The following is an 18,481-nucleotide window of genomic DNA, read 5'->3' as shown; positions in this document are numbered from 1 at the left end:
GTGGCTGAGGCTGATTTACGGGCAGAGGGCCCAGCCCTCACCTTTATTTACATTGCTCGGAGCACATACACTCCAGGAAAATTTAGTGTTTTAATTTGGGCATCTGGCTTGTGCTTTATTATTTTTTTAAATCCTCCTCCTCTAGGCTCGCTGGTAAACAAGACCCAACGAGAAACTCCACACGCAGGGCTCCTCTGTCTTCCACGTCCCGGGTTCAGCACGGACGTTCCTCGAGGGCACGGGAAGGACGTGTCTGTGATGCATGAAGGGTTCTGCTGGGATCTGCAGCATGGACCTGCGTGTCTGGGCTGCGGTGTGGACACCGCACTGGAGTGTGAGATCAGGGGGACACGCACTGGACCAGGAAGCCAGGGTCACCACTCCAGCCTGGGCTCTGCTACCAAGCACTGTGAGACCGCTTGTGCTTTCTGGCCTCAGTTTCTCCAACGGTAAAATCAAGACCACGCCGGATGAGAGAGTCTTCAATGTCCCTCCCAGTGTAGTCCAGACGTTCTGTGATGCCATCACCCACATGCGTGCTTTTCCCTGGGGCTCCCCTCTCCTCTCCGCCCCAATTTTCCGAGTTTCTCGCCTACACGCCTGCTGCAGGGGCTCAGGCTTACATGACCTCTGCTGGGCCCAGGAAAGGCAATATTCCCCCAATTTAAAACACCGTCGGGGCCCAAAGGCGGGAGCCATGTGACCCACGTCTTCGGTCGTACAGTTGGCATCTCAGCCACTGGGGAGGCTGGAACTTCCGAGTCCCCTGGAGCCCACGCTGGGCACTCCCCGGCTGCCCCCGCCTCCTCTGGCTTCCCCAGAGAGCAAGCCCCTTATTGGTCCTGGTCCTGGCATCCCTCCCGCCCATCACCTCGCTTGTCAATCAGAGGATGTGCTTCATGACTGCTAACTGAAGGAATAAACCAAAGTCTGAGCTCAATAAACAAAAGTGTGAGCTCAGTCCCCACCCGCACCCCCTCCACGGGCCTGCATGGATGCCGTAAAGGAACACACCTTTATGGCACCCGTTAGGACATTTACAGAGGACTTGGTAAGTGCCAGGCCCGGCTCGCTGCTCCACACACGCCCTCTCCTGCAGCCTCACCTCAGCCCGGCGCCATCAGGGCCAGTGTTATCTCCAGACACGGAGGCCCAGGCTGGAAAGCAACATGCCCACCTAACGCCGCTCATGAGTGCCAAGCGAACAGGATATGCATGCAGGCGACGGCTCCAGGGATTTCCGTCCACGCTAGAAACACTGAACCTGTGTGGCCATCTTAATTTGTTCGAACATGCCACTGGGCTTCACGGGAGCCAGCGAAACCCTGTCTCGCACCCGCTGCCCCTCCACACTCCTCTGGGTTGTCCCCGAAGGACGGCCTATTGCGGCCGGCTCACCTTTTCATGTTCTCCGATGCCCAGTCTGAAAGCAGAACTCAACAAAGGGAAGATTCCTCCCGGCCAGATCCCATTTGCTGTCCCCACACGTTTTCTTCCTCTGAACGGAGTAGGGAGCAGCTCTGCCAACAAGCCTGGCAGATGGTCAGCCAGGCTCTGGTGATGACCGCGTTCCCCATGGACCTCTCGCATCCGGAGCAAGACCGGCCCCTCTGTGAGCCGCAACCTACCTGCCTCTCTCTGAGGTTCTCCGCGAAGTCCTAGGTGGGCCACCCGCCAGCAGAGCAGAAATGAAAACCGTTTACCTGGGTCGTCCAGGTGATTTTAAACGCACGTAATACACCATCGTTCACAGGAAGGTTTAGAATGAGGAAGTGCAGAGCGGCTTGGGGTGTTTGCCGTGGCCGGGCGATTTTGTAAATGCCATCTTCTCTAATAAATCTGAATGCTGCTGGAGAGATTAGGCCATTATCCAGCGCTGGCGTAAATGAGAAAATGATATGATGGATCACATGCTCGAGGGGCGTTAGGAGTTAGATGGAGATGGGGCAGGAGGACGCTAGTTAGCGATGGCAGCTGGCCAATCAAATCATATCGCCTGAAATCTAGTTTAGGGCCAGTTCTGTTATTCCGACGATGACTGGTGCTTTCCAATATTCATGCGAGGAAGTCACTGAAGTAATTTTTGCTGAAAGAAAGGCTTTTTTTTTTTTTAAGTTGAGGGCCCAAATCATAGATTAATCTGATCGTATCACAACAAGAGGAGTTTGAGGAACAGAAGAATCCTTTAAAATCAGCAGAGACTCAAAAGCCTAGGGCAGTAGCCATAATTTTCCTTTTGAAAAATATGTTTTTATTGATTTTAGAGAGAGAGAGAGGAAGGAGGAGAGAGAGAAACATTGATGAGAGAGAGAAATATCAATCGGTTGCCTCCCATGCACACACCCTGACTGGGGATGGAACCTGCACCCCAGGCAGGTGCCCTGACCCGGAATCAAATTGCTGACCTTTCGGTGCATGGAATGATGCCTCCTCAACGGAGCCACCCGGGCAGCCATCACTTTCGAAGGCACTGATCAAGCCCCTAACTGCACATGGCATTGCTGAGCATCACACTGACCAGGTGAACACGCGTGACCAAATGCATTCAGTAGCGGCAGTTCCCAACGTGTGGGCCACAGAGACACCGTGCAGCGAGAGCGACTTCCAGGAAGTTCAAAACCCACACGTGCAGCCCTCGGACAAAATGAATCCCTCTTCATCTACGTCCATTATTTCCCAAACATATGCAGAGGCAGGGGAAGCATCCACCTGACCATGCTACGGAATTCCATGTATTCTTTGTTTTTATGCATTTTCTCAAGCAGATAGGAAAAAACACGACGATGAATATGCAGGGACCAGAACTCATTCCAAATCAATCTCTCTCTCTCTCTTGCTCTCCCTTACCATTAAAAAGAGTACATATAAAATTGGGGGACCGGAATCTGAATGACAGAGAGACTAAATCCAGACGTAAGCTGATGGCCCTTGACAGAAAAAGTTCGCCAAGTCCTACGTTAGCTCCATCCTTCAAACCAGAAAGAGGAAGCACTGCTGTGAGCGCCAAACCAAATCAGAAAGTCCTCTCGCAAATATACGGAAACAGTATCCATCGGCAGTCGGGGGGCGGGGGGGGGGGGGGCAGGGGGGTGGGGGATCTTAAGTGTTTCATGCTGATACAGATCTACAACTCCAAGTACCCAAACCTTTTGATCCTTCGGAATACTGGCTGCTTTTCAGAGCCACTATAAATAGATCTTCCAGCGAAGTTTGAACCTCGTTACTTCTCTTCTGCTGCCAGGGGTTCAGGAAGCGAGACTGTTCCTGGTTGCGCCGAATACAAGTTGCACTGAAAGGGAAAGGTGATGAGACTCCCGGACGCTCATGAATCAGTTCAGCACCGCTGCGGGCCTCGGGGTGACACTCCCCTTCCGTTCCGCTAGGGTGCACAGCAAGTGACCCCACTCCAGTCGTCCCCGCGTTCTCTGCCTCTCCCTTGGCCTTGGCCTTGGCCACTGCCCTGAGTACAAGGCCGAAGGGTGGAGCTGGAGCGGCAGGAGGTCTACCTGCAGCTCAGGCGGTGTGGCCGCAGCAGGAGTGAGAGCGCGCACCTACACAGCCATCAGGTCAGGTAGAAAAATTAAACCAACCCCTTGCTTGCATATGAACCCAAAGAACCTGATTCAAGAGACCACAAAGGTTAAACGGAGTCTCCCAGAAGGGAGAGGGGGAAAAAAGAGAAATTAGGCAGAGGGACGGTGACGGCTGAACCCTGCCTCCAGCGCTGATACAGTGCCCACATCCACATGCGGAGAGCAGAGGTCCCACCCAGACGTGCTTCCCACACGGAAGAATCCTCGACGATGGTGGCGTCAGGTGCAAAAATGTCTCCTCCCCCCCGAGAGTCATTCCCAGCTCCGGCTCATTGCAATCAACCGGGAGGTCCCACACTGCAGCCCTGCAGACCCCCACCTGCTTGCGAGGCAGGCTGGCGGGGTGGGGGAAACGCCAGGCCGGGCAGGAAGAAGAGAGGTCAAAGACGTCAAATGACTATAAAACACACTGAACGGATGACAGAACAGTGTAAAAGAGTGGGGTTAAATTTGTAACCGGAATGATAAAAGCACCTAGTGTAAAAAATGGGATTACATTGGTAAAACTGGATTTTCCCTTCCAATGAGTGGACATTGGACATGGGAGCTTAAAGTAAGTGAGCACAGTCTTGGGGGTGATAAGGTGGCTGGGCAGGCCTTCCAAGACGGGAGGGGGGTGTCCTCGCCCACAAGGCAGTGGCCAAGGCAAGGTCAGACCTCCTCCAACCATAAGCTCCAGGGCAGCCTCTGCGGCTGCGGTGCAGCAGGCCCGATCCTGCACGGGGAGAGAGAGCAGATTTGGTTCATTGGCCGGCTCGATAATCTTGGACACGTCGGCTTAAATCACTGGGCCTCCATTTCTTTATTTGAGAAATAGATTGCCGTGTCTACCTCAATTCAATCACACGAGCCGGTTGGCGGGGCCCGTGGAGAGGATGCCTGTGAACGCCTGGGTGTACCGCAGGGCTGGGTGATAAGCCACAGGGCTTCCCCAGCGCCTGCCCGGTGCCAAGGAAAGAAGAAGGGCGGGTACAGGCAGTGGAACCCAGGAAAAGGGACCTGGAAGGGTGGGGGGGGGTGGCTTTGTAAACAGAGGGTGCTGGACCCAGCCTGTTTATTTGGAGGCTGGTGATAACAATGAAGAGGTTGGAGCGTGGGTTTTGACTTGGCCCAGGGGAGAAGCAAGCCAGGTGCAGGCCAGCTGAGTGTTCATAAGGTCCGCACCCTCCGGGCGGGGTAATGGCCTGGCTGCAGAGCAGCTGATGCCGGAATCGCGGTCCTTCTCCACAGACCTGCACTGAGACGGAAACGTCTGCAGGCAAACTGGCTGGCAGTGTCCACAGAACGGCAGCCAGGCCTCGCCTTCCTGCCCCCTAAACCTCAAGCTGTGTCCAGCACTCCCAATGGCCCCGCTTTACACAGGAAACGTGTAGGAATAGGAGCAGCGATGCACTTGATGGACACCTTAATTAAGATCACCAATATCCATGTCATCACAGGCCGGATCTCCCCAGCCATCCTTCATCATGCTCCATGGTACCCCAACTATACTCCCCAGGGCCACTATCAAATTCCTAAATTTCATACCTTATTGTCATCAAGAACTGGTGAATATGGGATTTCAAATGGCAAGAATGGGGGTGGGGGGCACCATTATGTTTCAAGTTACACTTTCCCGGTTAAAGCAAATACACCATGTTCAATGGTTTCAAAAGAGTTCAAGTTCATCAAGGAAAATGAACTAATTCATTTGCTGCAGCTGACAAGGAGCCCAGCTTTGGCCAGGAAGATAACAGGAAGTTCTCTTTGGAGGAAAAACAAAAAGATATGCAAGATGTACTACCCCCATCTTCCTTCTCCTTGAGACATGCTCTTTGCGGGAGAAGGCCCCAGCCAGCAGCTGTCCTCGGCAGTGTCCAATCCCCACCGATCCAAAAAAGCTACACTTTTTAATCATCTCTCCTGGTCAGTTTAACCTTTAGTAGCAAGATTAATGCATTTCCCCAGCATGCTTTTATTCCCTATTGCCACTGCCACGTACATCTGTGAAGGCTTCTGTATTTGTCACCTTATCATCTATTTTCCCATTACACCTGCTGGACCTTTATTATAAAACTAGAGGCCCGATGCATGAATTCGTGCATGGGTGGGGTCTCTCTGGCCTATCGGGGCTGTCTAGTCCAGTCTAGTCCAGCGCCAATCGGGCCGCCTGAGGGGAGGAACCATGGGAGGTTGGCCAGCCCAGGGAGGTTGGCTATGGGAGCACACTGGCCACCAGGGGACAGCTCCTGTGTTGAGAGTCTGCCCCCTGGTGGTCAGTGCATGTCATAGGTACTGGCCAGTTGTGCTATCCTATAGGTCGGTTAGGCTTTTATATATATAGAAGATGTAATTATGTTTTCATGTCAGTCACACCTACCAGACTTAGTCTGTATCTTATTAAATCTGTGGTCCCTGCACCTGTGTGCCCAGTCTCTCAAGCTAGACAGAGACAGAGAGGAGAGGAGGAAGAAAGGAAGAGAAGAAGAAAGGAGAGAGAAAGGGAGAGGGAAGGGATGTAAGCAAAAAGGTGAAAACATCCACATCTCCACATTTTTGTTGTGGTGACGTGGGCAGGCGCCGGGGTCAGCCGAACCTGTGTCCCCACCCTGTCCTTCTCCTCGGAAGGTGACCACTTTCCAGAGCTTGGAGAAGTAACCTTGCTTGGCTGGTGTGGCTCAGTGGCTGAGCACTGACCTATGAACCAGGAGGTAATGGTTTGACTCCTGGTCAGGGCACATGCCCAGGTTGTAGGCTCAATCACCAGTGGGGGGCATGCAGGAGGCAGCCGATTGATGCTTCTCTCTCATTGTTGATGTTTCTATCTCTTTCTCCCTTTCCCTTCCTCTCTGAAGTCAAAAATATATATTTTTTAAACAAAGAAAGAAAAGAAACCTCACTAAACCCCAATTTCTCCATCTGTAGAATGGAGGTGGTAACGTTACCTACTCACTGTGATAAGGAAGTGAGACGAGACAATGGCCCCAAGCACAGAGTCTGGGAAAACCCGACAGAGGCTCAACCAACGCTGGCTACTGCTGGTACTATCTCCTGGATGACCTCGGAAGCCTCTCCATTTCCCGGCTCTGGCCCTGGAGCATCCCTTTTCTAAGCATGAACTGTTCCCCTGCTAAGGAGCTCCGGGGCCCACTGTCCCTTTCGCAGAAAGGAAAGAGGTTCGAGTCCTCTCCAGCCGAAGCCCAGCAGGGAGGCAGCGAGAAGAGACAGCCTCACATTTGAACGTGGCCTGGCCACAAGCTGCGCTCTGCCCTCTGGCTGGACACCAGCCCTTCCTGGCTGCAGATGCTCCGGTGCTGACAAAGCACGTCTGTACCGAGGTGCTCTGAGGCCGGATGATGAAGCGGTTAGTGTCCGACATACAAACCCTAATTAAAATCGCTGCCGTGCCAGCTTTAGAACAGAAACGACTTCTCGGTCAGGAATAGGGAAAACTCTGCAAAGCTGAACGGCACCCTGGCTGGGCAGCAGGCGGGCTCTGGGGCCATGCCGACTCATGTTTGACCCTGGGTGAGTCTCAGAGCCTTTCTGTGCCTCAGTTTTCTCATCTGTAAAATGGCCAACATTGTACTTACCTAGAAGGTAGTTTAAAGGGTTAACTGAATACAGAGAGAAGGGTTTAGAACAGTGTTGACTTATGGCAAGTAAACAGTTACATTGACCACCTATCATTACAGCAATGATCTTCATGACACCCTGTATAACGCGATAAGCAGACCGAATTCTACGTACTCTGTAATTTAATAGTCATGGGTTCATCTATTCATTCATTCATTTGACAACTTTGCTGAGCTTTACTTTCGCTGTGTGCATTGTTCTAGGTGCTGTGGATGGAACGAAAAATGGACAAAACGTCTGTTACAGGGCTGTCATTCTGGGTCTCGCAACCAGGTCTCCCCGAAAGCCTGGCATAAAAAGTAGTTCTCAGCCCAGGATGCTGTGGGCCCCCAGTGGACACTTTGGCAACTTCTATAGACATGTGTGGTTGTCACAACTGGGGTGTGGAGGGTTCTGCTGGCATCTAGTGGGCAGAGGCCAGGGATGCTGCTAAACACCCTACAATGCTGTCCTGCACCCTCCCCCCCCCCCCAACAAAGAATTATCCTGCCTCAGATGCCCATGGTACCAGAGCTGAGAAACTCTAGCACAAGGGAATCTGCACGAAGTTAACAGGTCTCTTGTTGAGCATGATTTTAGGCCACTGGAGGCTACTGAGGCCGCAGGGAGAGAGCCCAGGAAAGGGGAGGGTGGAGAATCGGAGGACCACAATTCCAGCTTTGTCCGGACGCATCCTTCCTGGGAAAGAGAAACATACCAAGTCCATGAAGTAGGAGGCCCCAGGACAAAATGCTTCTCCTCACTGGTGACAGGCGGGTCCTGGACTGCTGACCTCGCGAGCAGAGGATCAAGTTCCCTCTCTATCACTTAATCCCACACCTAAGAGAGAGGCATGGCTGCTTCCCTAGCTCCATCGTAAGAACGCCCCACCAGGGCCCAGACCTGCCTTTAGGTGAAAGCAGTAATAATCAGGAATGGAGACGAGCTGGAGCTCCCTCCGCCTTCCTCAGGCAACAACCAGAGGCTGCTGACTTGGGAGACAGCAGGGGGGCCAGCCTGGGAGAAACAGCGGGGCAGCCTGGTGGGTTTGAACTCCCGGGTCGGTCACTGTCAGCTGGGCGACCCTGGGCGTCAAGGCGGAATGAGGAAGAGCGTGGTCTCTGGGGCCAGAGCTTGGTCACTTACTGGCCCTTTAGCAAGTAACCTCATTTCGGTGCCTTAGTTTTCTCAGCTGTAAAATGGGTACAATGGCACCTGCCTCATACGTCATTATGAGGACCGGATGCATTACTTAAATCACTGATACGCAAAAGCACTCTGACCACACAGTACCTGGCTCTGAGTGGAGGCTATGCCAAAGCTTGCTGTCATCGTCACCACCGTGGTCATTACTTTGTCATGGTAGACAAGCAACGTAACCTCTGAGTCCCAGTTTCTTCTTCTGAAAAATGGGCATAAGAGCTGCCGCCTCACCGGGCTCGGGGTTCGATTATGTGAGCTAAGCACTGGGTCTATGCTTGAAGCGCTGTCAGGCCTTATTATGACCTATTGAAAAGTGTGACAAAGGTACTGCATCTTCCTGGGTTATGAAGGTGCAGGGCGAAACCAATCAACCCGAAGGCGTTCTCATTCCTTCCCACATTAAACTATTCCCCTTCGCCAGGAAGAAGGAAACTCCGTGGCGTCCGTCCGGAGGGTCCCTGGCACCCTGTGTGCTGTGATGCACCCAAGAACTGAGCCCCAAGCGCCATAATGCAGCACCGAGGTGAGGGTAAGATACAGGGGTGGGCAGCGTCGGTGTACAGTGGTGAATACCTGAAACGCAGTTTATTCTTGTATTATCACTGATTGGTTATTGTATTAACACTGTCAACCTACTTTGGCCCGCCCCTCCATCAGCTCTGGGCCCCCTCCCGTTGGAGGGCTCTTTCTTGGCTCTTAATGGCTTCAAACCGTCCGCAGAGCTGAGACAACATTGGGAAGGGAAGGCCTTCGCATCCCACAAAGGTGCTCCAGCACCGGGTCGGATGGAAGAGGGGAGGGGGCGTGGGAGCCGGGCCAGTGTCTCCTCCCCTTCTCCCCATCCTCCCAGCCTGGCCGCACATCACAGGAGGGAGCCCAGAGGCCCGGGGACCCCGGTACAAGCTCCATCCGAGCTCCTGGGCTCGGGTCTCAATTCACCAGCGGGAAGGGGACACGAGCTTTTCAGCAATCGGACCCAAAGGCCCGGCAAGGCCAAGTCCACAAAGCCACCAAAACAAACCGAGAGCCGATGAATTCCCACCACACAGAAGCCACCTGCTCACACGGTGGTTCTTGCCAAACTCATTAAGATGCCGCTTGGCTTCTTTCATCCTCGCCGCCGCTTCGGAGTCCGAGGGAGAAGCAGGGATGCCCACGGAGCACAGCCTGGCCTCCACGCGCAAACCTGAGGTCGCGCTGAACAAGCAGGAACGTTCTGGTCGCGTCCAGCCACGTCAGGCCTGGAGGGAACCTCGAATGGCGACCGGGGCCAGCAGGGCCCTCACCTGCTCCGAATCGTCAGGTACAATCTGCCGCCGCGGATGGTCGCGTTCCTGGCTTCGGGGACGCTGTCTTTCCCTAAAGGATCCGCCTGAACCTGCGCGGCCTGCGTTTCAGACGACTGCGACGTTGCAATGCCGACTGCTGGTGGCACCGCTTGTCACCCCGCGGGTCACTCGCCCTAATATCCGGCCCAAACAGTACGGACTAATTTCCACTTACGAGATCGCTTAAAAACCCATTCCCTGGCTGCAGCGGCTGAGCGCGTGTGCGCCTGCCTGGCGGAGGGCAGGGGGTGAGAAGCCAACCGCCAATGCTCACATCGGCCCGTCCTGGGAAGGGTCTGGAAAGAACTGAGGAATTCATGTGGATTTCACTTTCCCTGGCTACACAACGGAGGCCTGGACATATCCCCCACATACATGATCTGCAATGAATACGGCCAACACCCCAAGCTTGACCTTCTGAGCCCCATTATGACTTGCGTGGCGCGCAGGCGGCATTCCAGCGAGCACTCCCCCCACCTGCCAAGCCCATCTGCTCCCAGCTCACTGGCAGCCAGAAGTCACAAATTATAACCCACAGGATCCCTAAGAAGTGCCAGCGCTCTTGGGGAGCAGCGGGGAGAGGGAGAGCGAGAACGGGCCTTGTGCTACCCAGGGCGGACATGTGACGAGGCTCCCGTTATGAAAATCAGGTTGGCTTAGGCTTCTGGTTCATCTGACAGAAGTCTAGAAAGGCCTCAATAAATCATGAAAATTTGAAAGCGTGAAATTAACCAGAACCAGAAACTTGACTTAAGGGGTCCCCTGAAGGCATTTTCCATAGACAATGGAAAGACAGTAAATAATAGCCAATCAATAACTAATTTCAGCCATGCTGTCCTGATCTGTAAGTAATCTATCTCTTTGCGACCACGCACGGTGATGTTCGGGAGGAACTTCGAAGCCCCGTCTCGTGGCAGCCTTCCAGGTCTTGACGAGACCCACATGCCTCTTTCATCCCGGTCCCCTGGCTGGAAACCGAGGCCTGTGCTACGCCGTGAGCTCTGGAACTCGGGGCCAAGCGAACAGAAGGCCCCAGAGGTCCCACCACATTTGGTTCCATCCTCTCTGCCATCTGAGAAGTCTCCTTCTTAGAAAAGCGGAGTCTCCCCGGGGAGCCGGGAGCAGAGGCAGGAAGGGTTGGGAAGGGGAGGCCAAAAGACGAGGCGTATTTTGCAAAGCAACAGTGTCTAGATCTCTGCAGGCTACTCACACATTCAACTCAGTCCAAGGCTAATTCACACCACCGTCTCTGGGGTTGTGGTGATGCTAAGAAAGAGCAGTCAGACCCGAAGTAACAGCCTATTTTAATGTCTGGGGAGAAAAAAAAAAAAAATGAAACCCGCATCTACTTAGGAAAATGTGTACAGATGTAGGAAACGGCATGTTGGCCCATCCCCATCCTAACAAATGCAAGAGGCACTAAGTCCTCACCACCCAAGAAAGATGCTATCGGCACTCCCACTGGCAAAGGCATCCAAGTACATATTTCCTTAAAACACACGCACACCCCCAAAACCTACCAACTCATGGCTTCCTATTGGGCATACGTCTTTTAGGTTAAATACAGTTAACACCTGTTTGAATTGGGTACATCGACGCTTCATTGTTTCCTTCTATGCAAAGCAAAGCAACCAAGTGACTTTAACATTAGTCATCCATCAGATGAAACATTTCCGGAGAAACACACGGCTCTGTTTCCCCCTCGAAGAACAGCAAGGGTTTTTAAACACATTTTCCCGGAGACGTTACGCTGAGGAAAACAGCTTAGAAATGTTACTTTCAACAGCCCCGTTCTCTGCTACCGACAACAAGACGAACTGGAAGCAACGCTTGGCTCTGCCCTTTCCGAGGCTCCTTCTGTCCACCTGTCACAGGCTGCTCCGACCTCCCCAACCCGGGAGACGGCCTCCGGAGCTTGCGGCGTGCCACCCTGCGCGGATGCGCTCGGCTCTGGATGCCAGCATCCTCATTAGGCCTTATCCAACTCGCTGGAAGCAGGGAGGGAAGATGGGCCGGCTGCCAAGTGTTCTTTCAACACAGATTCCGAAAGAAGATCCTGCAAAGTGCCGAGAGCCCGGATTTTCAGCAGTTCACTTTCTAGACTCTGTTACATAGCAACCATGCCAGCTCGCAGAGGGGACCAGCCAAGCAGTTCTTTTGTTTAAATGACACACTGCGTTAACCCTCCAGGAAAGCCCGAGTTCCCTTCGTCAACTCACCTACTGTCCGACATCGCCCCTCGGACAAAGCCTCCAACGGTGGGTGCGTGCGCTTGTGTAATTCACTTTCTTACATTTAAACAAAACCTTCGGAAAGGGATTTAACGACGTCTTGGCAGGGAGGGCAAAAGGTGACTCTCCCCTGTAGCCACTGGCGCTAATATTATGAAAAGGACATGAGCGCGCACGGAATATGTGCACAATGCCCTTTGGTGAAAAGACGGTTGCATTTTGAAAGATACTCATTTCATTCCAAAACCTCGATTTGAAAAGCGATCACTCAAGAGCACTGAGTACTTTTAGGGCCGGGGCCCACTGAGTCGCACCAACCCCGACAACACTAAAACAGAAGACTACTGATTCGGGGGGCTGCGCCGCGGTGGGCCTTCCTGGAGGTGCGTTAGGAAGACGCAGGGGGAAACCAATCCACTCCGTGGGAACACTGACTCCAGAGAACCCAACGCTTTCCCTCAGGAGCCCGGAGGCAGCAGCAGCAGCCGCTAGCAGGCCACCTCTGCAGAGGGTTCTGAGCCAGCAGGATGCCGAGAACACAAAACAAAACAAAAAACCTCACAGACAGCAAGTCACGTGCAAAGTACTGGGTCGAGGTCCTGTGGCGGCAGAGGAATACATGACGCCTCCCTGGATGTGTAAGGGGGTGGGGGGGTTTCTTTTCAACCATCACACCAGTTCTACATTCACATCAATTTAGAGGGATATGCGGCCAACAATTAAGTTCAGCTCAAACCTTGAACATTTTGTTTTCTGATTGTGAAATCACGAAATGCCCCCTAGGAAAGGGTTTGGAACATACCAGTGGTGCACAGAGGAGAAATCAAGACCAGCTTCCTCCAGCCACCCACATGGGCAGGCAGGCATGTGTGCTTTTCAGACGAGCAGGAGACCTGAGAGCCATCTCCATTTCCACAGCCTTGTGGGGTTTTTGCAGGAAAAAAAAAAGGAAAATAAAACCGCCCCCTGTTGCTTCACGACAACAATGTCACCGTCAGCTAAGTATCTCAACTTCCACGCGGAGCAGCGGGCAGACCACGGCTGCACCGACCCCCTTAGCAGGCTCCGTCTGCAAACCGGACCCCGGACTCAGAGAAAAGCCACTTAACTTTCCCTTGGCTGAGGAAAGCGGCAGACGGTGGGAAATGAAACCGGCATTGTTCAGTCCCCTTTAGCGTGGCTTTGGACTCTTAGCAAAATGCCCAGTTCTTGGCTATGTCTTCATGTGGGAAGCGACCCTGCCTGTAAGAAGTACAGCATTTGCCATTCCCCCTCTCCCCGACCCCCAGGTAGCAGCAGAGAGCACCTTCCGCACACAGTGACAGAGCGAGCGGTAAAGGACAGCACTCAGACAGCCACCTTGGATACCGCGCAGCAAACACCAGCCCACAACACCTTCCCACCATTACGTCATGGCTACTTCGGGACCAAGTGATGCCCCAATTCCGGAGACTCCAGCGGCGCTCCTGAAGTACCAAGTTAAGATCTGATGTGGGACTCAACACAGAGCTGCTAACAACCAGGCTTCGCAGCTCACAGCCGCAGAAAAGCACCCCTCCCCTGGGAAGGGAAGGCAGAACGGAAACTGATGGAGAGCCGGCCTTCCGTCCCTGTGGAAACAGACTCCCAACACTTCGGAGAAGCTCCTGAAATCACAACAAAACCAGAACATCCTCCTGAGCCACTGGTACCTCCTACTTCATCAAGTGACATGTTTACACAAATGACCCTCCTGGACTGTTTTTTTTTTTTTCTTTTCTGTCTTGTTCTGGATTTCAGCAGTTTAGTTTACAGTTCAGATGATATTAATAACCACTTACACCCGTTTCTTAAAGGGCAATTAGGCAAGAAAAAAGAAAAGAAGAAAAAGCCTAAAAAGCCAGCTTTGAGCATTTTACTTTGCAATTCACAGAAAACAAACAGGACTTTTTTTGGATGCTTCGTTCTCCCCCCCGCCCCCTTGAACCCTGGCAGGGGGTGTCAGAGGTCCATCACTGTCAATGTCAGCACAGACCAGCTGTCTCTTTTCCCTCCCCAACTGCAGAGTCCCTCCCAGCAGCCCCGTTTCTGCAGCCCACCGTCTAAGCCGTCATTTCGACAGGAGCCCATCACTCAGCCTCGGAGATCTAAGGTTCCCCCCTGGAAAGTGCTCTCCGTGTTTATATTTGCTGGAAACTGAGACTCCCTGCTGAGCAGGGGCATCTACAGTTGCACGGATATCCCACTGCCCGCGCGATCTCAAATGGAGAGAAAATAAAGTCCAGATGCAATGGAGACAAGGGATTTGGCATCCATCCGTGGAGAAAAGTGTACAGCGGCGCAATCCCCTACCCCAGACCCCACAGCAGAGCCCGGAGCTCGCTCCAGGGGAAACAGTCATTCCAAAGGAACCGGGGAGCGGTGGCATTCGCCCCTGCCGGGGTGGGGGCAAGGGCCCGGGCATGAAAAGTTTGCCCAGGGCGTGGGGCCTGTGCGATAGCTAAGGGCACTTTCTGCTGCCGGAAGGGGCCGGCCGGCTGCACGCCCCTCGCGCCGCCCAGGGCCAGAGTGCTCGCCCGATCCCGTGCACACTGCGCCCGGGTAGTCGCTGATGACAGCAGCCTGCAAGTCCTGGCAGGGGAGCCGAGGTGGCCACTGCCGGACGCAAAGGGTTACAAGCCACACGCAAGGCGACTTCGCCCCGGGTGTTGGGGACACCAAGCCTCCGGCCACCTCCGAGCCCGGGTCCTGCTCGCTCGCCTCTCCTCTGCCAGGCGGGCGCCAGGCGATCCCTACCTTGCACGCCGAGCTGGTGGTTCTCCATGTTCGCCGCTGCCGAGTCTGACGCCGAGGTGCCGCCTGCCGCTCCCGGGCCCGGGCCGGGGCCGGGGCCGCCGCCGCCGCCGCTCAGCTCCGCCAGTCTCCGGTTGGTGGCCGTGAGTTCGGCCCGCAGGTTGGTCACCTCCTGGCTGGCCGCCTGGACCGCCCCATCGATGCGGAGCGCGAGCTGCTTATTGTCTTCCATCATGCTTAGGATGTTGGCCTGGGGGCGAGAGGGGTGACAAAGAGCTGCATGACGCGCGGGGGGGGCGCGCGGCCGGGCCCCCCAGGCTCTACCTGTTGGGTCCCCCGCGGCCCGGCTCCCCCGCGCCCCGACCCCCAGGCACCGGCAGCGCCGGCTCCTCGGGCGCAGGAATGACAGCGGCGCCTCCGGCCGCGGCGGGAGCGAGGCGGCGGGGGGAGGAGGAGAGAAAGAGGAGGAGGAGCAGCCGCGCTCTCCGAGACCCCGGCGCCGACAGCGCTCGGAGAAGGACACCGCGCCGCCCGGCACTCTTCAATGGAGCCTACCATTCGCCGCGCGCTCCGGAGGGGGCCTGGGCCGGCGGCCGGGGCGCAGCCTGCGCCTCCCGCGCCCCCCACTTCGGGGACACACCCCCCCAAAGGGCGGAGGCGGCGGGAGGCGGCGCTGTGGGCGCCGAGGTGGCGCCCCCCGGCGAGAGGTGGGGAGGGCCCGGTCCCAGGCCGGCCCTGGGTCCCCTCCCCGAAGCGGTGGGGCGGCCCCCGCCCTGGCGAACTAGCGCCCCGCGCCGTGCTGGGCCGGGAGGAGGTGGGTGCTGGGGAGAGAGGGGTGCTTGGCGAAGGGGCCCCGGAGGGGAGCGGGCCCGGGGCGCCAGGGGAGGGGCAGCCGGCGGGAGCTCCGGAGTGGAGTTCTTGCCTTGCGGGTTCCTTCACACGCGGGGAGGAGATGGCCGCGGGGAGCTGGGCTGGTGCCCCGCGCGCCTCACTTCCCACCCCCTCCCCACGCCCCCTTTGGCTGCCCCAGCCCGCGCTGTCCTCCCCCAAAGGAGCACTCCATCCATCCCTACACTGGCCACCCGCGCTTCGTCCTCCCCTCCTACCTGAAGCCCGGTATGCGACCCAGGCGGAGGGGAGGCCTTGGCCAGGTCCCAAGCTTCTGAGCTGGGGGAGTGGGGGTTGGGGGTGAGGGGGTGAGGCCAGGAGAGAAAGCCGAAAGGCGTCAGTGGGGTTCCCCCTCTGTCCTACCTGGAGCAGGAGGTTGGAGCCCAGCTGCCTCAGTGACCCAGTCCCTTCACGGAGACCTGAGGTAACCCTCAAGTTGATAAACCCATCCAGCGCCTCTTTCTCCCAGAGCACAGGCTCTGCATTTTTCACTGGGGCCCTGGATTCCAGCCACCAGACCTTGTTACCATAGCAAGCTTCATTCCATGCAAATAGGACAATTTAAAGCACCAGTAACCCGTGCACCGCCATCCAGAGCCATCCAGCTGGTCAGCCCTGGAGAGCCGCTCGGAGCCACTGTGGAAGCCCTCAGGCAGAGACTGAGCTGGCCCACCCCGAGATTCCACAGCATTCCTTGGAAGCCTACTGTGTGCAAAGTGCTCAGTGGGCATTATCATCTCTTTGGAGTAAGGATGCTCCTTCCCATTATGGAGATGAGGAAACTGGAGGTGTGGGCAGGTTACAGCAATTTACCCCCAGGTGCCCACAGAAACCAGATGGAACCGGGACTGGAAGTTGGTGATCACCTGATTCCCATTGTGTCTTCAGGGGAACTGGATGCTGGCTTGTTTTCCTTTTATAGGGAACCGTAACCATGCACTCTTGCTCCATCCCCTGTGACCACTAAAAAGGCCAGGAGGGTATTCGATGGTGGAGCATGTGGCAGCACCATTTCCACTCTGTCCACTCTCCTCAGGAACTGGTCAGCTGGGGATGGACCCCGACCCTGGCCTCGTTAGCACAGGTTCTGACCCACGGGCCAACACAGGCGCTTAGACTTCTGGGCGTGTCTGTAAATCAGGATGGACGTTCTTCAGTTAATTTATGGAGGGGCATCAAAATGAGCTTTGTGGGTCTTCACAAGGGGCGTGGCATGGTGTGGCTACTGTGAAAAACATTGTCAGTACTGTGCATTCCGTCTCAGGACCCAGCCTTTGTCATGTTCCTAGAGTAGCCCCTGCCTCACTCCTCAGTAAGCTGATGTTAAGAACTGAACTAGGCCCAGCTGGGGTGGCTCAGTGGTTGAGCATCAACCTATGAATCAGGTCACAGTTTGATTCCCAGTCAGGGCACATGCCTGGGTTGCAGGCTCAATCCCCAGTGTGGGGCGTGCAGGAGGCAGCCGATCAATGATTCTGGTGGTTCCTGAAAAAGTTAAATGTAGAACAAACATATAACCCAGAAATTCCACTCCCGGGCATCTACATCAAAGGGGTGAAAACACACACAGACAAAAATGTGTACACAAACATGTACAGAGGCACTATGCACAATAGCCAGAAGTGGGAACAACCCAGATGTCCATTAAAAAAAAAAAAAAGAACAAGCACATTGTGGTATATCCACACAGTGGCATATTAATCCGCCATGGAAAGGAACCTAAAACCTACCGATAGGCATCAATGTGGATGAACCTCAGAAACGTTGTGCTAAGCCAAATAAGCCAGACAGAGAAGGCCACGGGTTATATGATTCCACGGATATGTAACAGCCAGGGAGGTTACCTCCGTTGGTACAGAAAACAGGTTCATGTATGCCAGGGCTGGGGGAGGAGAGAGTCGGGGGTAACTGCTTATGAGCACCCGGCTTTATTTGGGGGCGATGAAAATGTTCTGGAAGCAGACATAGGTTGTGTTGCTCAACATCATGATTGTACAAAATGCCATGGAATAGTTCACTTTAAAATGGTTAATTTTATATCGTGTGAGTTTTATATCGTGTGAGTTTTACCTCAATAAAATTGAGGTAATTTTATATCGTGTGAGTTTTACCTCAATAAAAAGTCAGCGTATATGCAAATATAGAAAAAGGTGGGGGAGGGGGAGTATCCTGGGAAAAATCTGAGGAAAACAATTAAGAGCAGCTCTATTTGGAGAGGTGTGTGTGTGTGTGTGTGTGTGTGTGTGTGTGTGTGTGTGTAGTTGAGTGTGTGTATGTGTGTGAGATGCTCACACCTCTCTGTGTGTGTGTGTTGTGTTTGTGTATGTTGCTCACACCTCTGTGCATGTGAGTGTAGAGTGTGTGTGAATGTATGAGACGCTCGCACCTCGGTCCAGCCCTCATCAGAAGGCACCATAATGTATCTGTTCCCAGGTCCCGCTCCCACTTCCCTGTGAGCTTCTGCATGGGGGGAGGTGCTCAGTGGTGACGGTAGTCATCCATGCATCCTGGCCACTAACCTAGTGTCAGCATTCTGCAAATGAGCGTGTGGGAGTGTGTTTGTGTGGTAAACAAACTGACCGAGTGTTACTCATGTTCCTCTTCAGTGGGATTATTCCCACACACCAGAATCTGAAAGTCAAGGCAAAACAAAACACCCAACAAAGACAAGGAAAGCAAAGACCCATTCCTCGGGCCCCTTCTCAGCTTTGCCTCCTCGTCCCCACTGTGGTACAGCCATGGAGGTTTCCAGAAACTCACTTTAGAAACTCCTAGGGTGCTTCCTAGGATTTTAAAGAATTGCTTTTTGAGAAATTTTTTCTTAACATGAAAAAGGGGCTTTTCCCAGCTGCGTCTCCTTATATTATTCCAC

At 54.3% G+C, this 18,481-nt stretch overlaps 1 protein-coding gene across 1 annotated transcript in view; it reads right to left on the bottom strand.

Moving 5' to 3' along the window:
• Positions 1-14,971, bottom strand: part of KAZN (kazrin, periplakin interacting protein) — a 346,099-nt gene extending 331,128 nt beyond the window's left edge. The window contains exon 1 of the mRNA XM_054720722.1: positions 14,725-14,971. Coding sequence (XP_054576697.1) covers positions 14,725-14,956 — 232 coding nt within the window. The 5' untranslated portion in view covers positions 14,957-14,971. The remainder of the gene's footprint in view (positions 1-14,724) is intronic.
• Between the last annotated feature and the right edge of the window lie 3,510 nt (positions 14,972-18,481).

This window comes from Eptesicus fuscus, chromosome 9, assembly GCF_027574615.1.
Source record: "Eptesicus fuscus isolate TK198812 chromosome 9, DD_ASM_mEF_20220401, whole genome shotgun sequence".
NCBI classification, from domain to species: domain Eukaryota; kingdom Metazoa; phylum Chordata; class Mammalia; order Chiroptera; family Vespertilionidae; genus Eptesicus; species Eptesicus fuscus.
This window is presented reverse-complemented; position numbering and strand designations above follow the sequence as displayed.